This window comes from Schistosoma mansoni, chromosome W, assembly GCF_000237925.1.
Source record: "Schistosoma mansoni strain Puerto Rico chromosome W, complete genome".
Classification (NCBI taxonomy): Eukaryota; Metazoa; Platyhelminthes; class Trematoda; order Strigeidida; family Schistosomatidae; genus Schistosoma; species Schistosoma mansoni.
This window is the reverse complement of record NC_031502.1, coordinates 13457798-13484958: the sequence shown is the minus strand read 5'-3', so window position 1 is coordinate 13484958 and position 27161 is coordinate 13457798. Positions and strand designations below refer to the sequence as shown.

The 27161-nt window shown below is 31.8% G+C and overlaps 1 protein-coding gene across 1 annotated transcript in view; it reads right to left on the bottom strand.

Annotated features, from left to right (window-relative positions):
• Positions 1–8229: 8229 nt before the first annotated feature.
• Positions 8230–27161, bottom strand: part of Smp_140260 (hypothetical protein) — a gene marked incomplete at its 5' end in the record, with an annotated part of 37507 nt that continues 18575 nt past the window's right edge. Inside the window, 12 exon segments of the mRNA XM_018788626.1 lie at positions 8230–9227; positions 10235–10398; positions 10894–11430; positions 14694–14954; positions 16449–16805; positions 19365–19784; positions 19881–20072; positions 20875–21021; positions 21805–22290; positions 24147–24576; positions 25578–25666; positions 26730–27015. Of these exon segments, the coding sequence (XP_018654150.1) occupies positions 8549–9227; positions 10235–10398; positions 10894–11430; positions 14694–14954; positions 16449–16805; positions 19365–19784; positions 19881–20072; positions 20875–21021; positions 21805–22290; positions 24147–24576; positions 25578–25666; positions 26730–27015 (4048 nt within the window). The 3' untranslated portion in view covers positions 8230–8548.

Below are 27161 nucleotides of genomic sequence, written 5' to 3'. Positions count from 1 at the left end.
CGAGTTAATTATTTGTGGTTTTTGAGGGACGAATTTGCAAAGTTTAAGCACGTTGTTTAACTCAAAATTTCTTCAACGGTAGGGTAAAACATGAATTACATAAATAGTCACCTTATAAATATGAATAAACAGAATACATGATGTTACAAAATTTTATTTCCTTGAAATGATTATTCTTTACAAAAGATCTTGTAGATTTTGCGAATAGTTGTTATAAAATAATTCTGAAGAACCAATTTTTTCAAATGCGTTATCTAACCTCTGTTGAATTATTCACAAACATTTTATCAAGCCATTCATGATAATTTGTTGTGTTTCTGATATAATGCTTTTAAATCTCATATGAGACGAATTGGGTCTTCAATATAACTGACAACAATGTACATAAAATATCAGTTAGTGAAAAATTCTAGAATAAAAATTATAACTTCATCGAGTTACTCCTTACTAACAAAACCTTCAATTAAAAATTAGTCTCCATATATATTAACTTTTCAAATAAACCAGCTTAGAACTAATGCTCTCAAAATCAAACCCTATTATTGAAAGTGTACCAATATCATTTTTAACATTCATGGTTATTGATTTCTTCTTGTAGCGTTCAACAAACTGTCTTATTGTTTTTCTTCATCATTTATCTTATATAAAAGATTGTTAGCTAAGGAAAAATACATTGATTATTAAATTACACGGTTTTTCAAAATCCTTAAATAGGTATTCTCTTTAGTTTTTGTCAACTTAATTGAATTTATTTACTTAAACACATAAATATTGGTACAAGGAAGCACCAGATACATATACGCCGCACAAATTTCACTTGATTTGTGTGAGGGCTGTGATACTGCTCGGGTGCCCAGATCGAAGCAGGTGGTTTTCTTAGGGGGCCACACCCCGAGCCTTTGACCTAAAGGTCTGATCCACAAGGCAGTGGAGCATCGTGAGGAGATGCAGTCCTATGGTAGCCGGTGACCAACGGTTGATTCATACGCCATTTGTTCCTTCAGGATACTGGAGCCCATGTGCACCATTGGTTTGGAATCAGGGTTTTCCAACTCTTCGTGGTTGATTTTCCGTGTCCACCAACCCGGTTAAAGCACCGGACATTCGCTTTTCGTCCTCTCAATTTCGTAAACAACACCCGTGGTGTGAGAAGGCAGTGAGTAGGACTTCCCTGGCAGAGGTTATATTCGCGTGGCCATGTGAGAGCATTTGGAGAGGGAGAGCTTACTTTCCCCACTCTCTGCCGTACCAGGGTATCTTATATATCAATGAATACTAGAGTAGATTCTTTTGAAATATACAAAATATTTAACATTTAACTAAACCAGTATATTGATTTTTTGTTTGTTCCCTTGTATATCAATTTGATAAGTGTCAATAAATGAATAAAAATTGAATATCATGAATGTTGTTTTGTCAAATATTTTTATATCGAAAATTACTTAATACTAATAGAAAATAAGTAATATATGCAGTGATAGTCACCAAATAGAAATAAATATAAATCATTTGATCAAGTTTCATTGAATTCACTAGTTGATATCTTCCTTTTATTGTTGAGAAATAACGAAGATGAATCATTCTGTCAAAAAAAAATATTCATCTTTGATCATAGAAAAACTCGTTACAATGTATATAATCTACAATGTAGTTGTATATAATTGAATAGAATCTTTTCTTTTTCAGTTCCTTGAAAAACCCCTTCTTCATCTTCTTTTTTTTTCTTTGTCATTAAATAAACGTCATTTGAACATTTATCTTTCTCATTAATCTATAAGTGACTAACCAATAAATATTGACAAAAATCTTTTTTTCGGAATTTTTTCTGTAAAAAAACTGAGTGACTACATTCTGAACTTTATAGTTTTCTATAAGAACTCTCGTCTAAATTAGAGCGAATAGTTTCACAGTATTTGAGATTTTACAAATATATTATTCCTATTTATAGTTTTATTTTTTATTTTTTTATTTTGGCAACAAAAACTGAAAAAAGAATAAAAGAAAAACAAAACAAAAGGAAAATAAACTACATAGTTTAAAGAATATAAATGAGAATTGAAAAAGTATTTCGGTTATTGTTTAACATTTAGCAGTCGTAAACAATAATATTATAAATGTCTAAAGTTGTTAAATATATAATTAATCTTGTTTTTCTTTTTGTTCATTATGTATTTAAACAAAAATTGATCATAGTGTAGCGCATACTAAGGTTTATTGAAGCTTTAGCCATATGAAAATTCAAACCCCCTTTGTGTATCCAAAAACAGTTTGTTCTCTCCTTAAACTTACCCTGGTAATATTAGCTTATTATCCAGAGTGATGATGTGTCAGATTGTTTTCACATTATTATTATTATTATCCTTGTCTCCTCTTACCCCCCAATTCTAAGTCTAGTTGACCTTTTATTTTTATATATAAATGTTCTTAACAAGTATATGTGTGATCAGATTGTTCGAAATGTATTGCGCTAATATATCATCACATAGTTCTGGTAATCTTCGTCTTCTTATCACATTATCGAAACATAATGTAACTATTGAAAAAACAAATTGAATTACATAGATAATATACCGGTATATTTTTTATAGTTAATTTAAACTTTCTAAAAAATAGGTTATCGATAAGCATAAATTATATATAAACTTTTATATTGTTGTGGACAAGAACACGAGTGGAAACAATCGAATATATTAAAGCACACATTACAAACTATCTTACTAAGATCTGATAACCATGCAGCAAACAGTTAATTGGCAAAATAACAAGCAATTGTCTCACTCTTCACTGTTCCTTCTGTAAATATCAATCCATCTTCTCTAATTTCATTGTTCATGTACTTTTCTACCAATTGCGCTTCATTTCAGTTCCTTCCTTATCGATCTTCTGCCAAAATACATTCCATGTCTGAATATCATTATATACTACTTATGAGGATATAAGTAGACCACACCACAATATAATCACTAACAAAGTAGTTGTCCCACTGATTACAATCCTACCGATGTTTGTTTTGTCTTATTTTGTAAATGATTTTAATATCTCAATTGTTCTGTTTAGTAGTAATAAAGTGAATGATGTTGAATATTTTTTTGCTCATGACAGTTTTATTGTATGGAGCTAAAACCTGGAGAACTTGTAACGTCTATTACTATGTCACGCCCACAAGTGTTATCGTAGGTTTTGTGCAGATTAATTAATTTATTCTACTCAATTTGTTAACCATATACATGTTTTTACCTTGTCAATTTTTCGTTTACAAGCTTAATTAGTTTTATATAAGCGTGTGTATGTGTGTCTGTATTATTTACGCTATTCATTACATGTCTTTTTCTCTCGTTATAAACAGTGATTAACGATAAATTCATTTTCTATTTTTTGTTTGAATGTTCCCATTGATGTTTACTACTGTAATTGATCAGTCTCTTATTGTTATATGTACATCCTGTACGGATCGCAAGCATTATAAGCGGAGATGATGGTAGCTAGTAGTGGAATCCAAGACGTGCGTTTCGTTTTATTTGGGACTTATCAGCTGAGTGTACCTGTATCCCAGAGTTGATGTTCACCTCGGGACTCGAACGTTTTTTTAAGTGTGGTGGGCACGTTGGCTTCCTCTGTTTCTCTTCGCTCTTTCGCTTCTAATTTTTAATGTCGGTCTGGGTAAACGAATGCCTGGAATAAATCAATTCAGCCAAATTCGTATTTGACTTCTTATTATTGCCGTCACATAAACGTGGTTAGCCTAGATGCAGTATACGGAATTAGACAGAAGATTTATGTTTATGACACATAATTTCATCCAAATGGGAGCCAGATCAACTAGCTACAAACCAATTCAACTATAGACAAAAATGTACAGGTATTTATAAACAGCCATCAACGTAATATACTCCAGATCCTTTGACCAGACACCATTGGCAACAACTTACTCTGGCGAAAAGCAAACAAACTTCCAGATAAATAGGAAATCAGGAAGAGACACTGGAGCTGAATAAGGTACTTTCTGGAAACCATCAAACTGCATCACAAAGCAAGTCGTAATTTGGAATCCTGAAGGTAAAAATAAAAGAGTCAGACCAAAAAACACATGTCTCCGGAAATCGGAGGTAGAAATCTAGACTATGTGTAGCACTCGTGAACCACTGGAAATGAAAACCCAGAACGGAGTTGTTTGAAAAGCCATCAAGGATGGTCTATGCTCCTTGAGGGGTTTATTCATTGATCCTTATAATGGAAGCAAAATACGCAATTAGTTAACTATATGATTGTTCCCAATGATAGTTTTTGCTTATTTCGCCGTACAAGTTAGGAAAGAGAACAATCAGAGACATTGTGGTTCCTGACAATATAGATCGACAAGAATTTACATTATTTAAATGTCGATTCCTGAACTTCTAACATCTAATTGGCGATCACTCAATATTTATCGTTATGATCGATCAAGAAATAAGAAGCGGAAACTTGTTGAAATACTTTGCGCTGAAAATTCTACAATAATAATAATAATAATAAAAATGGGAATCATTTTATTACTTATATATATCAAATAACAGAGAGGCAAAATGTTTACTTCGATCTACTTGTGTATACTAAACTTGAGTGAGCACACGATAAACATTTGTGAATATATATATATATATTTCTTCGTTTAGCATTCAATCATATGACCATCAAGTGTCCTTCATGAGTTACAATTAGAAGCAATTCTTTATACAGAAACGTGCAGAAACTACAAAGAGAAAACTGCTGAAAGATATATGCTCAAAATATCCTCATTATTTTCTTTTCTAAATAGTCATTTAATACAATGAATGAATTGACCAAACGCATTAAACGCTTGAACAATGAATATAACAAATAAATATTTCCAATTCAATTATTTCTTTATATATTCAGATTTAACTAAACAATATCCCATTATACATGTACAGAAACGAGTTTATAAATAGTGAAATAGTGAAATTTGATCATATGTAAAATCCGATATTTTTAAAAACGTGTATATTTATATCCTATAAATTATTTTTTATATTATTTTTTTAAATATAAGTAAAAACCAAAATAAATAAAAGAATCTATTTAAAAGTGTGACAATAATAGTTGCATTCTTTATTTCAAGCTTTCTTTTAATGCGATTATGTTAACTAGAATACAATTAGAAGGGGTTTTGTGGAGTTGTAGTTAGACAATAACACTATCGGATGCCGGTTCAGTGGTCTAGAGGTTAAGTGCTCTGGTGCGAGACTGGTAGGTCCTGAGTTCGAATCTTGTGGGCGAGATTGTGGATGTGCACTGCTGAGGAGTCCCACAATAGGACGAAACGGCCTTCCAGTGCTTCTAGGTTTTACATGGTGGTCTAACTTCAATTGACTCATGCTTTCAAGTGTAGAATACAATTGTTAATTTACAGCGAACCGATTTCGAAAATGCTTAAGAAGATTTAAGCTTTGCCATTGATGCTAATATAATATATATAATGATCTAACTACTAAGAATAACCCAACATTTATTTATTTATTTATTTAAACACATAAATATTGGTACAAAATAGCACCAGATAAATATGCGCCTCACAAATCTCATTTGATTTGTGTGAGGGCTGTGATACTGTCCAGGTGCACAAACTGAAGCACGTGGTTTTCTTAGGGGGCCACACCCGGAACCTTCGACCTAAAGGTCTAATCCACAAGGCAGTGGAGCATCTTAAGGAGATGCAGTCCTATGGTAGCCGGTGACCAACGATTGATTCATACGCCATTTGTTCCCTCAGGATACTGGAGCCCGTGTGCACCATTGGTTTGAAATCAGGGTTTTCCAACTCCCCTAGGTGGACTCGCCTTGTCCACCAACCCGGTTAAAGCGCCGGACATTCGCTTTTCGTCCTCTCAATTTCGTAAACAACACCCGTGGTGCGAGAAGGCAGTGAGTAGGACTTCCCTGGCAGAGGTTATATTCGCGTGGCCATGTGAGAGCATTTGGAGAGGGAGAGCGAACTCTCCCCACTCTCGGCCGTACCAGGGCATCTAGGGGCGGAAAATCAAACACCAACTGATACTTACGATAAGCAAAAATTACAAGCAATAAAAGGATTATGTAAGAATAAGGGATTGAACACAGCTGTTTCTACTACATAGATCATGTTTGAACTGGGGGAATGATTGTATATAAACGGCCAAAATAACTTCCTTGACAAGGACAAATAAATTGATAAATGGACATTGAGATTGTCCAAAGCGGAAATTTATTCTCGACAATTCCCTGAGTGATGTTCGTGATAGATAGAACAATTCGGAGATCAGCTGAATAAAAAGTATTTCTTTGGTATATTTGATGCTGTGTCGCCTTTGAACACAGTCTGTGAAAAAGACTTTCTTTTTAAATGTGTGGATACTTTCAATTCGACGTTTTGGCATTTGGTTACTACCAGTAGACCGGGGTGAGAGACCGCTCATCCATGTCATCGCCAGATTTTCTTCAATCCACCGTCTATCATGTCATCTGCGTATATTCGTCTGGCTCTTCAGAATAGAGAATACATTCAGTTTCTCCTTTAAACTCTGGGAGTTTGTATACTGTCCCTTCCATGTAGGCTTTTTGTAAAACGATCATTGTTGAGATCTTCTTGGTTTTTATTTCAATAATACATCAAGAAAATAAAATCACAAGTCCAACTAGGACTCCAGTGGTAACGTGACAGACTACTGGCACTTATCTAACTCATGGAATATATTATTAGGCTCGCTGTTTTCTTCACTATGATGACGATATCATGCATATATCTCTCATGGAAATAGAATCTGTCGATTATTGCTCAAAGGACAGTGTTCCCCAGACTAGTCATAAAACATTCTGTTGGAAAGAGAATAGGTGGAGATTCTATTGCAACACCAATTTGTCCATAAAAATCATCATTAAATCTGAATCACATCCTGAATGAGTAGGATAAGAGTAGCTCTTGAAGGTAGATTTTTGGGACTCCGACGTATATTTTATTATGATCGATATGATTGTACAGAAAACAAATTGTATTTGAGTGAGACATTTATGAATAGAAAAGTGACATTTAAAGATATCACTTTTCTGTCCTCATACATTGACGTTGATAGAGCAGATTTTTTTAAGTGAGAAAACATCATTTACTGTTACATAGAATTTAAAACTCAAGATACACTATATAAAGTCCGGGAATTCTAGTTATGATTCAACCAACCTAGAATCCAAAACTCCTCAAAAAATAAAACCCTCAGTGACAACGACAACTTCCCGTTATTTCTTAGTGAGAAAAAATATGAAATATGACTATTATAACTTACTATTGTCGAAATCTTATTACTGTTGACCATGTAGAATGTACCCAAGTACACTAAGCTTAAAACAGTTTATTTATTTTGAAAGCAATGGTTCATCTAAAGCAGCGATTAAAACATCTATTTCAAGATGTACTTGCTCTTCAGAAATTCATTAGTCTAATATATACCAGAAGAATATCTTATTATTTAGTCGGAAATCTAGATGTGTAGTAGTATAAATGTGTTAATTTGAGAGTTTTGCATCCGAAGACATAATTTTCATTGATAACACAAGCTACTTGCAAGTAGTGTGTTTTAAACAATAAAATTTACCTGTCATACCAAGGAGCCAAATGTAAATCCCACTCGGGTAGTGGAATACTGTAGTCAACTATTATTTAAATGATAAGTAAATAATTCTTAATATTTCATCACACTGTAAACAAAATTTTCACAAATAAATAGTTCAGTAAATGACTTATTCTCCCAAATACCTTGAGTAGAAAGCCATAACAGTATTCTAGGAGGAAAACGATGAAGAACATCAAGTTAACTTGTCATCTGGAAACTATTATTCATTCTTTATATGACTAAAGATATTCTGTGACAGCTGATAATACTGAGGTTGACCCAGTGATTAATATAAAAATGACACAGGAGAACTTTCTGGTGCTCTCTAGATTTCAGTAGTTATTGACTTGTGGTGAAACTGTATCGAATCTCTACAAAACCACCTAGCTAAATAAAAAGTACAAGGATATGAAGGGGTGCCCACACTAGGACCCTAACGAAGGAACAGGTACAAGACCCATAAGTCTTTGTGTGAACACGCTACCGTTATTATTTGTCCAACCAAAATGATTCCGTCTGCTTCATCTTAATAATATATTGTCTAGAATACAGAATGACGATAATTTTTTCAAAGAAATTCTAACACATTATCATTCAAACTCTATTTTATTTAACAAAGGTTGAAGAATAATGCATACATATATACAGAGTGAAGCAAATCTATATGTACAAAAATCTTCAAACAAATGAATAAACGAGTAAACAGAGACAATAACTAATATTTACGACATTTGAAAAGCCGAAAAATAATTATGATAAAACAAAATTATATCAATCACAATTTTGTATACACACATAAACAAAATAATACTTAAAACATACAGTAACCAGACTATTTAAATATGATCATCATAGATTGATCCAAGAAAATGAAACAAAATAAATCAACAGTGTTTTATGAAAATAGACTAAAACAAAGAACCAATTGGATCAAATATGTATAATGTGCCTGTATTAGAATCGACTGTTACAATAGTAGGCGGAAGATCAATTGATGAAAATGGACCATAATTTTTATCATTAGAATTAATCTCCAATAAACGACTTGAACTAACCATTAAAGGTGGTGATGTCCCAGTTAAATTGCATGCACCAGAAGAAAGAACTCTTAATACACGACATTGTTGTATTTCGAACTTCGGTGTATTTAAAGCGGGCACTTTATCTTGAACACTAACATGTCTTATAAAAGTAGCAGGACTGCTTGTATTATCTGAAGAATCATTAGAATCATCGTTTGGTAGATCAAATTGTTGGATAGATTCAAACGGCCAAACACATAAACGATCAGAGAGACCAGCTAATAATCTTCCATCTGGTGACCATGTTAATTTATGTAACCAAGTTGATCCATATCCAGCAGCTGTTGAGTAGTAGTCAGGTCGTTTATTAAAGAGACGATTATCGTTAACATAACCACTTCCAGATGAGAAACGTTGCACCGAATCAGAGCTTGGAATATATACTGTAGATTTTTGATTATGGTCGACACCACATCGATGTAAATCATGGATCAAGGGTCGTCCTAAATATGAAATTTTCTCATTACTAACAGTTTTGGGAATATATGCTATTTGACTACATAACCTAAAATATGAAAATAGGATAAATTAGTTATCATTTGGCTTAGGAAAAGTGTGAGCAAATTTAACTGAAATATAAGATTCAAAAGGAAATAGAACTAAATAAACGTATGTTCATGTGATAAACTATCACTAATCTTGTTGAATAATAATCGGATATATCAAATGCCTAACAGAGCCACGAAGTAGGTAGAAAGGTTATTGAACTACTGGATCTTCAAGTACTAAAACAACGATTACCGGTATCTTACAACAAAAAACAATGTCACTTAAAGACATCTAGGATATATTACCGATGTTAAAGATAAAACTCATCCTAATTTTAAGATTAAATTTCATTCCTATCAAAAAATTAATTTCTCTTTAAAATGAGATTTCATAGATTGTGAAAATTAAAAAGGAGTTCCGTTTGAAATACTATCGTTAAGAACCGATTTTATTAAAAAACATTTATCAAAAACAGGGTTCACTATACAGAATTCAGATTTCCATCTAATTTTAAGAGTCATTTTCATCCTCAACAGAAACGATCTTAGATGAGTTTGGTGGAAATGTTTATAAATTAATATAATCACTTATCTGTCATTGAATATAAGAGTTATGATAATGCATATTAACACGATGTAAAGATACATATGAAATACTCGAAAAATGACAGCCAATCCAATCAATTGGAATCTTTGACCCTGTTAGTTCAGGAAGAAAAATTGACAATTAACATTGTCCAACGGTTTATAACATAAAAATATTTTGTGTGTGTGTGAATATTTCGCATATAAACTTATCATTTTATTGGATAAAAAAATAGAGTCTTTTAATATCAGTTCATTAGCGGGGTAAGGAAAATAATCCAATCTCATGAGCAGTTATTAATTGGCTATGTGATATCACTGTATTTCATCTATCAATATGTATGCTATTCATTCATTTTAATAACTAAAATGTCATTCAAAAAAACCAAGACTCATAACCACATAGTAAAAATGAAAAATGTAACCACACAATACTTACATTTGAGTCGTCAATCGCCAAACACGTAAAGTACCTCCATCGTCACCGGTTACCATAATTAGTTCATCACCTAACTCAACCACTGGTTGGAAAGCCACAGAACGGACACACATTGGATGCATACCTGTGTCAAAAGCCAGTATTCCGGAAGGTAAAAACCATACCTTGATAAAACAAAAAATTCATACAGAAATCATACAAATAATCTGTAGGCTGAATATACAATATCTTTAAAAAATCACTTACTTATTACCAAATGTTTAAAATTACAATCAATTTTGGAAATGAAATACATAAGACACTTTCTTTAACAAATCTTCTCAAACGGTTTTATGCAAAAGTTACTGTGACGTGCTTACGAACGATGTTTATTAAAAACGACTGACAGGATTTAATAACTCAAGAACAAGACAGTGGTATGATCGGCTACTAATGACGCTAACCAGCTTCAAAGATTATAATGAGGGAAGTTAGATTTAAATCAATCACACAATAACTGACCTTATATTATTAATCAAAACCTTTGACGATTAGCTTCGTCACCCTGTTTCTCAGTACAAAGTACGATGTCCGTGAAACGATGAAAGGAGAAAAAAATTCATTGAACCTGATAGAATAATTTAGAGAATGCCTGCAACTCAAATGATAAAAAAACTAACTTTTGCAGTCTTGTCTGTTGATCCAGTTACAAGCCAGTGGCCACTTGGTCCGATATCAGCGTTTGTTATAGTCATTGGTGTATGAGCCTCTAAATCCAATTTCCATCGGTCACTCTCAACACCAGATTTGTTTTCTTTATTGACGGTAACTGATTTATTATCACCTGGAAGAAATAATTTACGACCAAAAACTCGACCATCACGTCCAGAGGTAAACCATACTAGCATTTTACTTTCTTTCTTATCAAGTGACGATCGTCGTCCAGGAGTTCGTGTCCGATAATCACATACTAAAGGATGCTGAGAACGTTCAATTAAACGACATGTTGACCAAGTAACAACTGAATTACTGTTGTTTGGGAAAGAATCACTCAGGTGACCTGGTTGAACATCTGACTTTATTTTTTGATCATTCACTGAACCATTTAAAGATTGTATATCACTGTGAAGTTTTGGAAAACATTCTGTAGGGTAAACATTTACGCAAGGTATAGTGGGATTTGATATTTTATAACAAGCGTCAGAGAGGTACCATACCTAAAAAATTAACAACAAAATGCATGATGCAACTATACACTAATTATTACTGTGATTTTAATTGCATACTGCTTTTAAAAATAAAAATCCAACTTGTAAGCAGTAAACTGATTTTTATATTGTCAAGTAAAATGTGTATGTATTTTAAAGTTTCTAGTTCTATCCATTTTGAGTAGGCATTTCTTTGTATATAATAAGTTAAATGTTATTTAAAGGTACCCTGAAATGGTTATATAAATCTACTACGTGCTTTCTGATGTCTGGACTATTTAGTATCCTGTTGCAAATAATGAAACATTATTTCCTTCCATATGATTTACTTCAAAATAAACGAACTTACTTCAACATTATCCTATCTTCACTATGGAATTTAAATAAATTTTGTCAAACAAGAGGGAAATAATGTCAGGTATTTAGTAAGTTTTCATTACTGATAGCTATTTAAATAACACCGACTTTTCATGAAAAGTACAAAAACTTGCAATCAAAGTAAAACTCGGATAGTCTAGTAATAGTAACGATGGTTGTTTATATAATTTACTAATCAGTCACTAATATGATGCTAATAACATTTAAATTCTGATTGAATTTCATCCCAATAAACTATAATGTGCATGAATAACTAATATAATACTTGACTATGAGATCTTAAGTGATATGAGCTTCAAATCTCATGAAGAAATAATGTCTTCTTAAACGTCAATAGTATATTATACCGATAAGTGTTAATTAACAGAAAGTATAGATTAAAGAGTCTTGATATCCTTTACTGATACAACGTCATGCTAATTTAGATACAGGCAATTGCGATGACTGATACAAAAACATTTATCAAATCATTTATAAATTTGGTGGTTAATAGACTTGATATTAATTGGAAATAGACTAAATCACGATCTCGCACAAACTGTAGGACTATTCGGAACCAGAAGGAAATACTCACGCATTTCATCATAGTTTGAGTACCAAACAGAAGTTCCCACTGATAGGAGATGAAACTCAAGATCTTTGAATAGCTCTACAAGCATGATACCACTGAGCATACGATTCAGTAACCAGTGGTTTTCATTCTCAAGTTTGGTCGATTTATGATAGCGTGCTATCTTCAACCGATATCATCAACAAATTATTGTCTTATTCACTGTTTGTTTAACTCCAAAAATCGCAACTAACCGCTAAAACCTAAGAAAATTCATTTCTTGATGTGTGAATAATCATGTTAGATGGATTTCTGATAAAATCATTACACTAGACTAGATAACTCTTACGGAAAAAGTTCAAAAAACAAAAAAATAAACAAAAACTAAAGTTCAGTAATCAAACGACATAGTTACCTAAAACACTTTATTTAGAAACTAAACACCAGAAACAATTATGTAATCATATGCTACAATATGACTAAACGTTGAATTTTTTTTTAAAAAGGTCAATAACAAAACAGTTCACCCGATTTATATGAAGAAGTGTAACACAAAAAAAAAGAGAATTGATTTATAACCCATTACTATTCGATAATAAGAATAATAATAATAGAAAAAGATCTATCATGTGATTAATTAAATAAACAATTAAAATTTTTCATACTATGACAGATTGTCGGATTTATATTTTGTTTAAATTGAATAATTGATATATACAATTAAAAGAAAGTACTGTAAAATAACAATTGAAGGAATATGCAAAGTGAATATACAAATTAAAGTATTCAGATTAAAATAAACTTAAAATTTAAACAATGAATTTAGAAAAATAACAACCAGAATAATAAATCCTTCGTTCAATTATAAGTATTTTGTATTATATATAAATTTGATTGAAATGAAGTAGTTGAATAATTTACCTACTCAATAAGTTAATTAAGTACAAGCAAATGTAATTAAAATCGGGACTCCTCAGCAGTGCGTATCCACAACCTCGCCTCGCGAGATTCGAACACAGGACCTACCAGTCTCGCGCCAGAGCACTTAACCGATAGACGACGCTTTCAACTATGAAAATACTAAATCTCCACAAAAAACCCCTTCTGATAATAATATTCATATGCTCACTAGTGACTGACTTCGAGAGGAAAATCCAGGAGTTCTAGTGAGAAGCGGTGACCAGTGGAGTCCAAACCATGTCTGTTTTGAGATATCAACTTACTGAAGACGATTGGTGAACAGTTGCTCAACTTTGTGGATTGGTTGGAGTTAGACCCCTTCTGATAGTAATTAAAATCAATTTATTCTAAGTAAATTAGAGGAATAATACCTGACAGATAGACTATAGAAATCACTGAGATACCAAGCATATTGTTATTGTAATTGAATATAGTAGTTGATCATTTCAATTAATTGTTCAAACCAAATTAAATGGAGTGGATTTTACAAACTTTTAACCTATTGATTAAAAATTCAGTAACTCTGTCCCCATTCTACTTTATTGTCTTTGATTATTACATAATTTTACATTATATTATAAACTATTAGTTTAAAAGAATTTGATCAAGTTTGTAACAGACTCGATTATTCATTATTTAATTTTTATCAGTAGGATTAATATAAAATGGAAATCTTTTGTTTTCTATGATAGAAAAACACGAGCTAACAGATCATCTATATGTTAATACAAAGATATAATCTCCTCAACGGTAGAAAAAGGCTCTTAATTAACTAACCAGTTTTATTTATACACTAAATTTATTATTAGTCAAAAAAGTATGGACTGAAATATTCAAATTTCAAGTAAATTACATTCACACAGGGTAAAACAATCAAAAATGGAATCTCTATTACAAGCTGTCTTAGACAAGAGATTTTATATGGAAAATGATAATATTGAGTCACGGTTTTATGGGACTGGGTTGGCTAACTCGCCTATTCCACCTCACTTCGTTTTCCACTTTTCCAACAACGATCTCCACTTCGCATCACTTTCAAATATATATATATATATATATATATATATATATATATATATATATATATATATATATTTGATTCGCATCTGTATTCACTAGCTCGCGTGCATTAACTCTTTTTGCTCGAATTTGTTTGATGTGCTTGTGTCTTAGTGATCTGCACTATTAAATAATAAACTGTTGTCAGCACTTCTTGTTGCCTTCTGAATTTATACACCGCTGGGATTTATTTAGTAACGATTATCAGTGTGATTGATATACGAAGTCTAAGGAATTATCTCAAAGCAAATCCACTAAAATATAATGAATCTTAAAAATATTTTTTAGGAAATAATGAAAATAATAAAGATAAAATTATCATTACTTTTACACATCCACTTCCATAGACACCAACCACAATTAAAAGTTTACAATCCTTTGAATCAATTGACTCGGTACAATCTTCATGCATCCACGTATGAAGATGTAGAATATGATCGTGTAGTGTAGAGGAAGACGACAATGACGATGATGAGTATTTCTTTTCTTCATTATTTGTTTTATTTAAATTGTGATCAGAAGCCAATAGGTGATAACGTCTTACTATCCCATACAATTGTGAATCATCAAAATGAAGTGAATATACCTTGAATTAAAATGAAACATAACTTTTTTTAAAAAAATGAACAAAAAGGCAAGTATCACCTTGGAAACTGTCACTATGATAAATATGAATGAATTTCTAGTAACTTGTTACAGATTAGTTGGAAGAAGAAAAAGATATTTATCATATTTTTGAAGTAAATTCCTGTCATTAATATAAACTAAAATTATAAATGTTGTAATCTAATCGCAGATTAAATATATTCAGTCAATTTGATAAATCAGTGAAGAAATCTCTAATAATCTAATAAATTATCCATTGATTCAATTCTTATTAAAAAAGGAATATTCATTTTAAAACAAAAACTCATTACTTTGCCAAACTAGAAATAATTAGGAAAAAAACTTTTAAAAAGAAAGCGAGAAACAAAGATTTTTAAAGAGATTTAGTAGCCTGATGATTAAAAATAAAGAGTTATTTAGCAAAGAAAATTTTCTTTCCAACGAAATCATTTACTTAAGCTGTGAAACTGACGGGATGTCGATCAATAACATCTACTGACGTCTTGAACGATGGACAGAGTTTTTTGAGGAGCAGTTCGATCGGTCAGCTGCCCCAGCAACATCGATTAGACTTCCCTACCCTCCATGACTTTTGACGACTGATCCACCTAACGAGGTGGAAGTCCTCAAGGAACTTCAACTTGTGAAGCGCTACAAATCACCAGGTCAAGATGACTTTCCTCAGGCTCCTTTTAAAGACGGTCGTGACTTTCTGGTTAAGAAACTGATTGAGTTATTTATAAACATCTGGCAATTAGATAGAGTCCTAACATCTTGGAATGAGTCGATAGTTTTCCCTATATATATATATATATAAGACGATAGAAAAGATTGCATCCTAAAGTGATTCGACATTTTAACTATTAAAAAGGGATTGCTTTCATCAAATAGAATTTTTTCTTTACTCAATCCTGTTTTTATTCAATAACACAACCAATTACTTTAAGAATCTGATGACATTTAATTATAAACGATTATTTTGTATCGCTACCAATGGTCGTTTATTTCGTTAGACAGATAATTTCGATGCCTTTTAATATCACTATGATTATTTAGGACTATTCCAATTAAATTATAAAGTAGATCTATGTGAATATCGACTGAATGATATCCGATAAGATGCCACTAATATGAGTACGAACAGCTATAAAATAGAGTGCAATAATCAAAAAACCACTAATATGAAATATAATGCGAAATCCACAAAGTAGTAAGTTAAAATTTAAATAAACTCAAATAGATTTTCTAAAAACTTGAAACTCGTATAATTGAGGAAAGTAAAACACACTATAAGCTCTACAATATCTAGGACATTGATGGATTGATGTGAATTATAACGATTTCTTTACGATATTTAACACTCGCAACTACTATAAATGTTAGTAAAAAATTGAGTAAATTTTATTTTATAGTTATATTATTTTAAAGATTGAGACTATCCTACATAGTAATAATGATAATAATAATTACTCACAATAACATTCCCAGTATTAAAGCCAATAGCTACCCAATTACCATCCTTCCAAAATGATACAGCAGTGGCAACTCCATACATTGAACTTGATAATCCTGTAGTTAATATCCAATGTTTAAAAGGTAATGGTTTCTTTGAACTTTCTATTGATGAACCAGGCTGATGATTGTTTTCCGATGAATTCTTATGACTTTGATGACCAATAGATTCACAGGAATCAACTTCTATACATTTATGTTGAACTTGTGGATTCCAGTATGATGATTGACTAGGTCGAATAGTAATCTCTTGGAATGAACAAGTTGTTTCATTATTATTATTACCATTATTACTCAATTGTTTAGGTCGAAATAGAAACTAAAATTTTTTTTAAAAAAAAGAACAATAACGATATAATATTATTAGAAAAGATTTATTTCATCCACCATCGATTGTTGATAAATAGAACTAACAAGTTAATAAAAGATACAATTTATCTAATCGGTTTAGTTTTCCTACTCAATATAGAGTTAAAATAACAAATATGATCCGATTAAAGATATTCAGAAACGATTTGATAAATGAGAAGCACACCCCATGTGTGAATTTCGAGCAGGGTATCCGAATGAATTTATAACTCTCACTAGTCTAGTAAATTAGCATTTAAATAATTCAATCAGGCTATTCCATTTAATACGGATCAACAAGCACACATAAATATATACACCTACAATTTTAAACTATACTGATAATTATTGAAAGTTGAGGAGTGTCGAGAATTCAGTGAAACTGTAATAGACAATTAAAAATTGATAAATAGTAATATCTAAACTCAATTACAACTTCATTCACAATGTATTTACGATATTCTATAAATTTAATCATTTTTGTTTAGTCTAAGCTTGTGAAGTGAACAAATTGTATGAAATCGAATAGTTTGCAAAAATATTAAGAATGAAAACAAAATATTGATTCACACTATGAGATTCAGATAAATTTGAAGACTCACTTAAATGTTATAACAATTATCTAATTTATACAATTTTAGCAAACCAAAATAAACTGGAACCATAGCTGTTATATCGATTGAGTGCGTGCCCCGTTAATATATGACGTGATGATTCCCGCAAATTATAGAGGAATGAATTATCGATCAGAGCAATAATACACAAAAGCCGTATGAGCAGTCTTGAGTACTTATCAATCCTGCTTTCTGCCTAGCCCAGCCAGTTAAGTCCAGAACACTAATAACAGCCTCTGTAATATGAGTCATTATTCTCAAACATACTGGGTTTATATACCAAATAAACTGACCACGTCGTATCACAAATTAGAAAACAACATTTGTACAAGATTCAGCCAAATTTGGCTGTGAATAGGGGGAACAGTAATTAATAGACTGGATATAACCCAAGAATGGTAAATCGTACAGTAATAGTCTATGGGTCAAAATAAAGCTCATAGTAAAAGGAACATGAATATGAATAGTTAAGTTACTTAGCAATTATAAAATAGGAAATATGCATATCACATTGGTCCATAAATAGTTCTCAAAATTACCATTCATAAATCGATTCGGGATATAACACCCCCCTTTTTTTTGAAAGATCCGGAGTTGATATCCGGAATTTAAATTTTCCGCGCTTATCGTCCCTCACAAAACAACGTTGGATCCTCATGTTCACAAGTTACATTTAGTGTGACTCTGTTTATAACATTTTTCCTGCACTCAATAGAGAATTTGCTAGGACTGACTGAAAGGTGAGGATCGACATTTAACATGAGGTCAGAGTTTGGTTCATCTGAAATATTGTCATCACATTTATTGGAAAAAATCACTAGTAAATAGTGAGTCACGATGATAATCAGCGTCCATCAAAACTGCACTAGGTTCTTGATTATCATTTGATATATGTGACATATTTTCTGGTAAAACATGAGAATCTCGACAATTAGATTAGTCAGAAATCTCTATTGTAGAATGATGAGCGATATTTAATAATGAAATTTATTTACTACAAAAACCTTTTAGTTTTAGCAGACACTAAAATGGACTAACATAACTGTTATGTCTTGACATTTGAGGTTCAATACAGGAACCATTGAGCTACTCTAATACGACTGGTTCTATTTTGTAAGTCGATAACTGTGACTAACACACAACACTTTAACACAACTATTACCAAAACACAAAGAAGACGAACTATACGAAAACTGAATAATTGAGGTAGAGCAAGCAAAACAAAAAGAAATGGTACAACTCCGTATATATATTTACGAAAACATAATCATTAAGAATATAAAAGTTTAGCGGACTGAAATTAGAGATGATCAATTAGAAAAAGGAAAAGGCCATGTGGGTATTAAATTAGATAAAAGGCATTAGCAATCATTTTTTTCTAGTGAGATCTTAGCATCGTCAAAAAATATAGGTAATTTTCTTATCGCCTTAGCACTATCTAGGTAATTCAACCGGGTGTTTTAAAACTAACACCACTGTACGTATGTATACCTCATATAGCTGTTCATTTGTTCTAAGAGTATAAAATTAGCCACACCAAAACTCCTAATCATTAGATAAAAATTTCAAATCGAAGCTTACTACTGTTTGAAAATTGAGTGGCATTGCCATCTGTCACACCTGAAATTATTAAGACATAAGTGTTTAGACGAATAATTTATGTCATATTTAAAATAAACATTATCTAAAAAAGGAAACATATAAACAAAATTATATACAGTTGGTACGAAGTAAATAAGAATGTCCACTCAAAATCTCAAGTCCGAAATGTATGTCACGTGTATACAAACATATATATATATATATATATATATATATATATATATATATATATATATATACACAACTACAAAGAAAATAGTGATTATAAATATGACAAAACTTCGGTGGTATTAAAATTGTAAAGGAAATATCACCTGCAAATCAGAAGAATGTCGACGACGTCCAACAACTAATAATGAACCATGTTCACCAAACCAAACAGAAAACACCTGGGTCCAAAGCCCATGTACAGCAACTGGATTTTGTATATTCGAAGAATTTGAATGCCTCTGAGATGATAAACCGGAACCAAAAGGATACGGCCAGACAGGACCAGTTGGAGTTGGAGTTGTAGGAGTCGGCAAGCAAGTCGCCCCAACATCCCAACGTTTTATTACACCATCAACAGATGCTGTAAGCAATCCAATAGGTAAACAACTTTTATTGACATTAAAATCAAAATAATCTCCATCAGAAAATTGTTTGAAATCATCTGGAAGTAAACGTATAGCTGTGACCCAGGAAGCATGCACACTCAATTCTACTAATTTACAACCATCCCGAACACGCCATATCTAAAACAAGAGTAATAATGAAGTGATATCGGTTAATACGTTACAGATGTTTAGTATATTAGTTATCACAACGAAACTACTACAAAAAAAACATACAAGAACACGTCCACTAGCTGTTCCACCAGCTAAAATGCATTGACCTTCAATAATACGTGCATCCATCGACAATACTGTAGAAGCACACGAACACAACAAATGTAAGCGAGGGAAGCTATTGCGGCACAATGTCTCGTTTTCCAATATTCTTGATTCAGAAAATTGATACTCAGTATTAGGCAAGCACCAAATCTGAGAAGAAAAAAGTAGACATTTACTGAGTGTAAGAAAGATGTATGAAAATCAAGTGAACTATCTAACACAGCAGTTTTCGGAATTCTTTAATCAAGACCACAGTAACTCATGAGGCGGGAGTTACATTCAATATGTACTGTGTTTAAGAAATGACGATACACAACAGCTGACTTAGAATAATGTAGAAGCAAACACTATTAATTAAAAATCTAAACTATAGGACTTCAAATTCAGATGAATAACGTGGAAAGTTTACAAAGTGTCTCACTATGTATGTATTCTAACATTATATTTCTTTACGGTAAAATAAACCATTGTAACAGTAATACCAGGAGGAAACATTATTTTAAAAATTTTATTAATATATTTTTATTCGACTCATGAATTCAACTATTAAATTACTACTATCTCCAGAAATCCCCCATTCTGATTAAATAATATGTCTGCAAAATCACTTACAAGCTTATTTTATTACCTAAAAGTACGACATTTAAACAAGAAACTATGAACTAAAATACGCATTGTAGACAAAAATGTTAACAATAGGATATCCACTTTGTCTTTTTTTAATACCATTCATAATAAAGTATCTATCAAAACAGCTTCAGATACAATGTTAACCACTTTCCCCTCCGAATAAAATGTTTATCTATTACAACGCCGAAAAGAGACGCAGGAAATCTGATGACGCTTCATATAAGAAATGATTAAGTGAAATACCACAGAAATAGGGTGGAATTATAAAGTACTATTCACACACAGGAAAAATAAACATCAAGTTTTCATATACTAGACTCACCAAAACTTGAGTAGACAAAGATGCAGCGAAAAATATTGGTGCATTATTCATGTCGTTTGGGTCACCACAATTTGTAAAAGATGGTAAAAATATAACGCAAGATGCAGCTGGTCCAACTCCAACTTCTACTGTGTTCGCATCGAATAGCTATGACAACAAGATGATAAACAAAAATATTTATTTAAATGACTTTTAAGGAAAAAAAGTAAGTAATTATTTTCTTCCCAGACAGCAGCAGAAAGTGTTTGAATAGAAGGAAAAAATGAGATGAAATAAGTATCAAATGCAAAACACACACTAATTTTGCCTTTAGTGCTAAAGATGGACGAACCATGATAAGATCCTAGTAGGTGAAATCATTGACTGTTAAACTGATTCATGTTGGTAGATACGAACTACCTGGTCGGGATCCACACAATAACCGTTGATTGGTGGTTGGACACGTTAGGTGATGACTCAGAATCGGCCATCATTGATCAGATTACTCTTTATATACCACTACTTATTGAATTCTAGTATTCAATTTTATAAGTTACTTGAGCTCCGATCAACTAAAACCTAGATCATAATATCAATACAAGAAGCTAGTGCCGAAAGAAACGTTGATCAATTCACTTTAAAAAATGAAGAAACAAAGATCTTTAAAAAATAATATCCTCCATTAAATCAAATTTCCTTGAAGGGTATACAAGGGACACTGAAGGCTTCAGTTAATCCAGTATACCCAAGATCTTATTTGTAAATTGTAAGAATGAATAAATATATGACTTTTATGTATCAATAGATTAACGTATTAACTAAATTCATTAACGATCTCATTCTATTTCTTAGTAAATGTTCTGAATGTAGAGATTTGAAATATGTAAACATCTACATGCTACAAAGCAAAAATCAGAAATAAATTAAATAGTTGACCATCAACCTATTTACCTGCAACCGTTCATATTCTTCAAATACATCAATTGAAAATCTTTGAGATAAGAATTTCGTGACAAAGTCTATAGATAATTTGGTCGAAATACAAGAAATCCAACAGATTATATCCAGATTATAAAACCATATAAATCCATCAGATAAACAAACAGCAATAATATTTCCATCTTCTGAAACAGAAGCAAGATGTACTTTTGAATTAGAATCGGTACATAACTGTGGATACCAATGGTCTGAAGGAAGATAGGGAAGTCTTAATTCTCTGGAGCAATCAAGTCGTAATTTTCCACCACTTCCACGTTTCAAGTGATAGACATTTGGTAGTTTTGGTATAATTTTTATGTAGGCACTTGATTCAATTCCATCCACATGATGTGACACAGAATCAAGACAACCTTCACCGGTCATAATCAAAAGATCTAAGGAGGAATTCGAGGCTATACATTGAAGTTGATATGTTGAATCAGAAGAAACTTCATTAGGCTAAATAAATGAACCAACAAACAAAACGTATACACAATTAATAATAACACATACAGTCACACGTATACAGTCTACTTTAGATAAATCATTAGAAATTCTAGAATTGATTAAACATTGAATATGTCCAGGCAAACTGATTAGCAGTATTTCTATGAATATGTTTATATTTCATGTTGATTTTATAGAATTAAACTATTTGTATAATGTTATGTTTTTGTATCTACATCTGAGCATATTAATTTTATCCATTGATTGTATTTTTGGTTCAATCAATAATCAGAAATTATTTTTACATAAAATAGACATTTCAATGATTCCTCAGACAGTATTATGACTTTTGTTCGGTTAATTATTACGTGATAAGATCGCCAGTTAGAACACGGCTTATATGACCCCGACACTGTACCAAACTAATAACGCATAAACCAGTACGAGCAGTCTGGAGTCGATTCTGAGTCTTTATTGGCTCTTCTCACTCAGTCCTGTCCGTCTGAATCCAGAACACAAATCTCAGCTCCCATTGTATGAATCATGTATTTCACACATACGCAGCTTATATACAAGCAAGTCAGACGGCACCATACAATAAAATAGAATAACAATTATACAAAATCAAGCCCAAAGTGGCTGTGAGTGTGAGAGACTGTAGTTAATAAATTAGGAATACCTTAAGAATAGTAAATAGCATAATCGTAGTCAATAGATCAAATGAAAGCTTATGATTAAAGGAAGATGAATATACATATAATATAGTTACTTAATAGGTATCTAATAGAAATACATATAATAATAGTCCATAAATAATTCCTAGCGGTTACCACTCATTTATTCTTTATCAGGATATAACAACCAAAGGTTAGTTGATCACACTATCGTTTATTCTTCTGCCTATCATTTATCATTAGATGATATTGGTTAACTAAATGGTAGTAATTTAAGAGAGTGAAACTTCTCAACATTACCATTTTTACCTTCTAGTTATCATGGACAAATATGCATTTTCTCAGTTAATATTTTTAATTGTTCAATCCGTGCCAAAATGAACAAAATACTAACCCATGTCCTACATCTTAGATTTCATGAGTTTCAAAGATCACTGAATCCTAATTATGTTTTTTTCATCGAATTTTTTGTCTTACATTTTTCCCGTAGAAATGTTCGTGTATTTTGAAGGCACTTTCAGTCACGAACTATAGTTAACAGGAGAGTGAATCACTGACAACCAGAGAGCACTGAACACGCTATTTTATTTATGCCAAGTTAATAAATTACAATTACAGAGGTTTGAGCAACCAACATGTTGCTAAGTAACTGAACTATAATAAAAATTTGCCTAAACTTTAACTCAAACACTCATTCCAATACTATTGAATATCTTAGTAGCATAAAATCTAAGGAAAAATAACAATAAAAAATAATCGATGGATTACGCCCTGTGATTCTGAATCAACATAAACTTTAACAACACAAATGTAGAAATTAATCTGAGAAGATTCAAAAGAAAAAAAAGAACTTTTTCTGTTTCGTTTCGCCTTCGTGGAAGATTTGCAAATCTAGAGAAAAAAAGAATGTAGTATAAATTAAATTTTATGTTGTAAATTATCACTTCAAACCTCCATTACTAATGGGCATACAACGGGGTAAGTGTAATCATAGGATGATATTTTTTTAAAAAGTAATTTGTTTACATAATCCGAAATCACTAAAGGAAACAAGGAAACCCTATCAATCAATGAGTAGTCAGCAAATTAAATTAAATTTAGTACCCAAACGTTTAATTTTAACATTAATTACTGATAATTTTATTTACATGAGCTTCAGGAAATAATGTGACTATAAACAACAAGACAACAAACCTGAGAAGTTATAGGCGGTGTTGTAGTTTGTGTGTTATCAACACGAGCCAATTCAGTTAGTCGAGGTAGGTCAGCTAATACAATAGGTGTTGGGACATCGATAGGTGATGAATCATAAACTGGTGAAACAATAGTTGAACGCTTTCGACGTCTAATTGTCCCTTCAGTAGATACTTCCGAGTCATTTGATTCCAAATACATGTTGATATTTTCTCTTGTTGAATGTTGACTAACGTGTTTCGAATCAATAAAGCCATTATTGATGCTAACATCATCGTCATCACTGCCAATAGCATCTAAATTACAACTATCTCTATGATTTCTATAGTAGTCGAAATGAAATGTATCATTTTCATGGTTTGAAATAATTTTATCGTATGGAAAAAATTCTTCATTTGAAATTTCCTCGGCGACAGGAAGTGTTGAAATTCTACATAATGATAAGAATAAGAACAGTAATAAACGATAATAATGATGATAATAGATAAAGCTAAAATGGAAAAAAATCAAAATACGAAAGCACTAACTACACTAAACAACTACACATCATGAAATTGATGTGTCAAGAAATAAACCTATGACTATAATACTGATTATATATATATATATATAATCTCTATAAACACCCTCATATCACCAATATTAATCATGCACTCACTAGTCATGAACTTTGAAATGCAATTCCTGAAAAACTGGTGAGAAGCCGTGACCAGTAGAGTTTAACTATGTCGGGTGTGAGACGGTTATCCACCATAAACACTGGGAAATGATCGCGCAATATCGTGGGTTGATTGAAGTTAGACGTATAGATGGATAGCGACTTAGAAGTCGACGTGCTATGTCCGTGTACAACACGGAAAGTCCTGGGTTTGATCCTCTACAGTAGGGTCGTAGATGCCGACTGTTAAGGAATCCCATAATACGACAAAGCAGCTATCCAGTACTTCATAATTTTCAACAGTGGTCTAGTTAATATCAGTTCGTGACTTAAACTACGAAATTTCTACAAACTACCTATAAATATAAATATATATTCTTGAATATTTCTTCACTGTTCGTCTTTTTCGTAAATGAACATAATCTAGACGATATGATACAACCTGGATCCAGTCATTGGCCAGACACCATACATCATAGTACAGGGAGCAAGGTATCCTAATAGAATCTATTTCCTAACAAGATGAATTTATTACTTCTGGTACACATAGGTAATGATATAATCAAACAAACAATAACAGGAATCATTATTAATAAGTATGAAGGAGAAAAAGTCATAGAAAAAGTAGTCATTCAGATCAGTCATTCCATTTATATCAATTAAGAGTATCGGATGTGTTCATTTTTCTTTCGAAAAAAAAACAACCCAAGCGAAAAGTTCGCCTTAATAGTGAAATTCACTAATACAATGGGAGATAAACACAACAAACCTACACTAAACTACCATTGGATCCACAGGTTAAACATTCTGTGTTATTCGATAAGAAGCTTAAAAACTTCACTTCAATTTCAGGTGAATATACCTAAACAAAAAAAGAAAAAAATACGGAGAGAAATAACAACAGAGATAAGACTGAAGAGGTAATTGGAACTGTATACATAAAGTGACAAAATAACAGGAACATTAAAAAAGCATACGAAAATACCAAGAGTAATACTTTGCAAATATCATTCCGAAAAAGTCTTCCTTCCTACCTAAAGAAAATACGTTGTGAGAAATCCGTTGTTTAGTCACAAAACAATGTTTAAATTTATATGCCAAGGTGTCATACTGTAATGATGTAAAATAGGTTAGGTTAGAAAACCATGCCCAAACTACGAATTGACAAGTTGATTTGCTTAGCTTAGTGTTTAACGGAGCAATCCCTTAATGATCAATGTACTAAACTTCCAATCATTAAGTCCTGAATTCGAAATCCTCTTCACCGATTTCGGTATGAGTACCATGATCAATAACCTTTACACAAACAGTATGGTATAGAGCCCAGCACATAAACCTATAGTTGGTAAATAAATTAATTTTAGTTTAGATTTTAATTTGCAAGGATATACATACTCAATGAAGACCAAGAATAGACTAATTTGCAAATTCAAAATTTAAGTGAATCCATCTACGTTACGACTATATCAATCTCCGTGCATAGTCAGTTATGAGGTACTACACTACTGAATACAAAACAACTACCAACTGAGCAATAATTCCAAATTTACAATAATATCTTGATAATACCCATTTTTGGAAACCTTTTAAAAGTATTAAAAAAATTGGGACGTATAAGGATCCGATATTCAGAATTATATTTTATTAACATAGTATACTTGCTTAGATTCCTTTTATAAGTTCAAACGTTATCATAAGACTTCTTAAGAAAGAAATGAAATAAGTCTTCATGTGAAAGCAGATGCAGAGTGTAGAGAGCCAATAAGTACATCTATCTCCAGGAAACCAAAGCAAGTTGAAAATCCGATTGATATTACCAAAGTTCAGATACAAAATCAACCTACTGTTGGTGAGCTCTTCTTGAGCTACTCGCTATTATTATTTTTTATTATTATTTAAATAAACTCTTAAACTAGTCTACTTACTTGATGCAGTGCAACTTCATAGCCTGAATTCGCATCCAAAAGAAGAACTCGACCATCACTAGTTGAAGCTAGATATCGTTTACGATAACGATTATGATGTAAATGACGTGAATCATTAGCTAAATCCTCCTGATCGTCTGTACTTACAGTTTCCATCGAATCATCTGTTGGGACGTTTGCAAGAACTGAAGATATGGTATATGGTACCTCAACAGCCAAGCATGTGACAGCTTGACATCCTGTTGGAATGGCCCATAATAATTGAGAAGCAGCTATGTGACTGTTACTATAGCATGAAAAGTAAGAACAAAACGAAAAAGTGGCAGAAATGCGCTTTAAATTTACCAAGAAATTATGAGACATGCATAAAAGAATCTGAAATTATCAATAAGTTACATTACATTGTGAATTAGTAAATGACCAAGTAACCTA